Raw genomic sequence first — 2,751 nt, forward strand, 5'->3', positions numbered from 1 at the left:
ACATTTTGTACTGGATTAAACCGTTTCTTCTTTTCTTTTTAATATTGATTTTCACTTTCATATTTTAGACAAACACTGGTGCACATGCTATAAACATTAACTTAACTCTGTTAGCTAAAAACACAATATAGAAAAACTCAAGCTTATTCAGCTCTCAGTTTTCAGTGTTTCTGTAACACAAGGTATTCACTTCTCAGTTTTCACTGTTAAAATTGTAATTTATAACTACATGCATTTTCATATTTTCAAATTTGAAAGATCGCCGATTGTCACTAAGAATAGTTTGGTATTAGGACAAACTTTGTTCCACATCACATGATGTGACAGGAGCATAATTGAAGTATGTCAGGTCGTTTGGTGACAGTTCTGGATCATCTTCGAATGTTTCTGGTTTACCGGAAATTATATGTGCAGTCTTGCTTATTGCTGAATAACCAGCATTCTGATGAAGAACACTTTCTGTTTAGGTTTTAATCTTGTTGCTTACTTCACCACGAGAATGGTTTAGTTCATTCTCAGTGCTTTTTACAGTGTCCAACGCATCACGGAGTTCAGTCCCTACAGCTTCCAGGAAAGTTATTGCACTTGAAAGTGAACAGACGTTTGACTTAATATCTGTCAGATATTTGCTAGAGCAGTAGATAATATGAGGCTCGTCCACAGAGTAAGTTTCCCTGGGGCCATTTACAGAAACAGAACACAATTTCATGAAAATATTTATTGCAACAGATACAGCAAGTGTTCAGCTACTTTTCAACATAATTATCACCGGAATTGAGACATTTGTCATACAGTGGGACCAGCTTTTGAATACTTGTGTTGTAGAAGTCTGCTGCCTGGGATTGGAACCACCATGTGACAACCATCTCTGCCTCTCTGTCATTCTCAAAAAGCTGATGCTCACCGGATAGGAATTTCTTGAGATGTAGGAAAAGATGGAAATCACTGGGAGCGAGGTCCGGACTGTAGGGTTGATGATTAAACACCTCCCAGCTGAACTCCTGCAGGAGACTTACTGTCCATCGAGCCGTGTGCGGCCTGGTGTTATCGTGCAGGAAGAGAGTACCGGCACTAAGCATCCTGAGCTGCTTGTTCTGAATGGCCCCGTCACAATTTCTGCAGTGTTTCACAGTAACGCTCAGCATTCACCATCTCACCTCTGGTCAGGAAGTCAACTTGGAGAACGCCCCATCTGTCTCAGAATACCTTGCAGATCACTTTCTGCACTGACGTCTGCTTGAATTCGTCTTGCAGGGAGATCCACTGTGACGCCAATGCATTGACTGCTGCTTGGTTTCTGGGCTAATGTGTGCAATCCACGTTTCATTACCTGTGATGATCTAGTCCAGAAACTCATCATCGTCATCATGGTACCGCTGCAGAAATGTCAGTGCTGACTCCATGCGCTTTGTTTTGTGTTGTGGTATCAGTTGCTTCGGCACCCACCTGGCGCACAATTTCCTGAACAACAGGTGCTCTATGACAATTTCGTGCAACAAGGAGCGGGAAATCTGCGGGACATGACTGCTGAGTTCCGTAATTGTGACACAACGATTCTCCATAATGCGTTTCCGCACAAGCTCCACAAGGTCGTCAGTAATGATGGATGGCTGCCCACTGCACTTCTCATCATGCACACTTTGTCGACCTGCTGAAAATTGTCTGCACCAGCGACGCACGATCTGCTTGCTCATGATGTTAGGTCCATAGACCCAGCACAGCTGACGAGGAATTTTGATCGGTGCTATGCTCTGTGCATTCAAAAACTTTATCACTGACCGCACTTCACAGTCGGCGGGCGCTGGAATAAGAGCCTCCATCTTCAACAGCTGCAACGATGCTACTGTGGGAACGCGGGAAATTCCGTTAGTGCATGCGCCATGCTACGTCATTGCTCTATCACATACGCGCAGTCGCTTCGCGCAATATAAGGTTTGCTAGCTGTGGGACTAGTGGGAAACTTACTTTGTGGATGTGCTATATAAGTCCTTGACAGCTTTAATTGATCTTGACTCGCAGCTGTCAAAGTCATTAACCAATGGTTGTGTAATATTCACAATAATATGCCACAGCTTCCAACCACGTACCCCACCGTGTGATGATAGGCTGTGGAGGAAGTGGCAGTAGAGGAGCTTCTTTTTTAAATCTCTGTACTTGAAGAGGGGGGCCTTGATGAATATTTTCTTTCCATCTGGAATTAGCCTATCTACGTCTGGAAAAATTTCTTAGAACTTCTTCAGCCACTCTATGCAATGCACGAGTGAGGCAAGTAATATGGATAATTTTCAGGTAGAGCATTTGAAGTCCTTTCGCAGCCTTCCTCATGTATGGAGCAGCATCTGTTACTAGGAGGACACTATTTCGCTCTATTCCATCTGGGCACAACATGTTCATCGAATTATCAAATAGGACAGGTATAGTTGAATGCTTTGCACTTTCAAGAACTTCACAATCAAGAAGAAATATCTTCCCCGGTTGATCTTGTTTCAGGGTTCCAGCTATAATTCGCGATATACCCTCCCTCTACATCAGAAGTCTCATCCAAGGAAACCCATATCTTGTTGTCAGCAACAGATGTTCGAATCTTATTTAACATATCTTCAGAACATGTAGAGAGAGAATTTTTCTTAACGTTGATCACTTGGGATAGGATGACAAGTGTATGTCTCCAGAAATGTTCTGAAGTGTTGATTATGTAATTTCTCTATTGAAATATTCGAAGAAACCATCCATTGACACAAATCTTTAAAA

The 2,751-nt window shown here is 42.5% G+C and overlaps 1 protein-coding gene across 1 annotated transcript; it reads right to left on the reverse strand.

Annotated features, from left to right (window-relative positions):
- Nucleotides 1-300: 300 nt before the first annotated feature.
- On the reverse strand, nucleotides 301-1,079 carry LOC111866649 (histone-lysine N-methyltransferase SETMAR; the record flags this gene model as incomplete). Its single annotated transcript, XM_023855804.1, has 2 exons — nucleotides 815-1,079; nucleotides 301-426 (listed from the first exon to the last, which is right to left on the reverse strand). Coding segments are annotated over exons 1-2 (391 nt in total), but the record flags the coding sequence as incomplete, so codon positions are not given.
- Between the last annotated feature and the right edge of the window lie 1,672 nt (nucleotides 1,080-2,751).

This window comes from Cryptotermes secundus, unplaced genomic scaffold (assembly GCF_002891405.2).
Source record: "Cryptotermes secundus unplaced genomic scaffold, Csec_1.0 scaffold4332, whole genome shotgun sequence".
Classification (NCBI taxonomy): Eukaryota; Metazoa; Arthropoda; class Insecta; order Blattodea; family Kalotermitidae; genus Cryptotermes; species Cryptotermes secundus.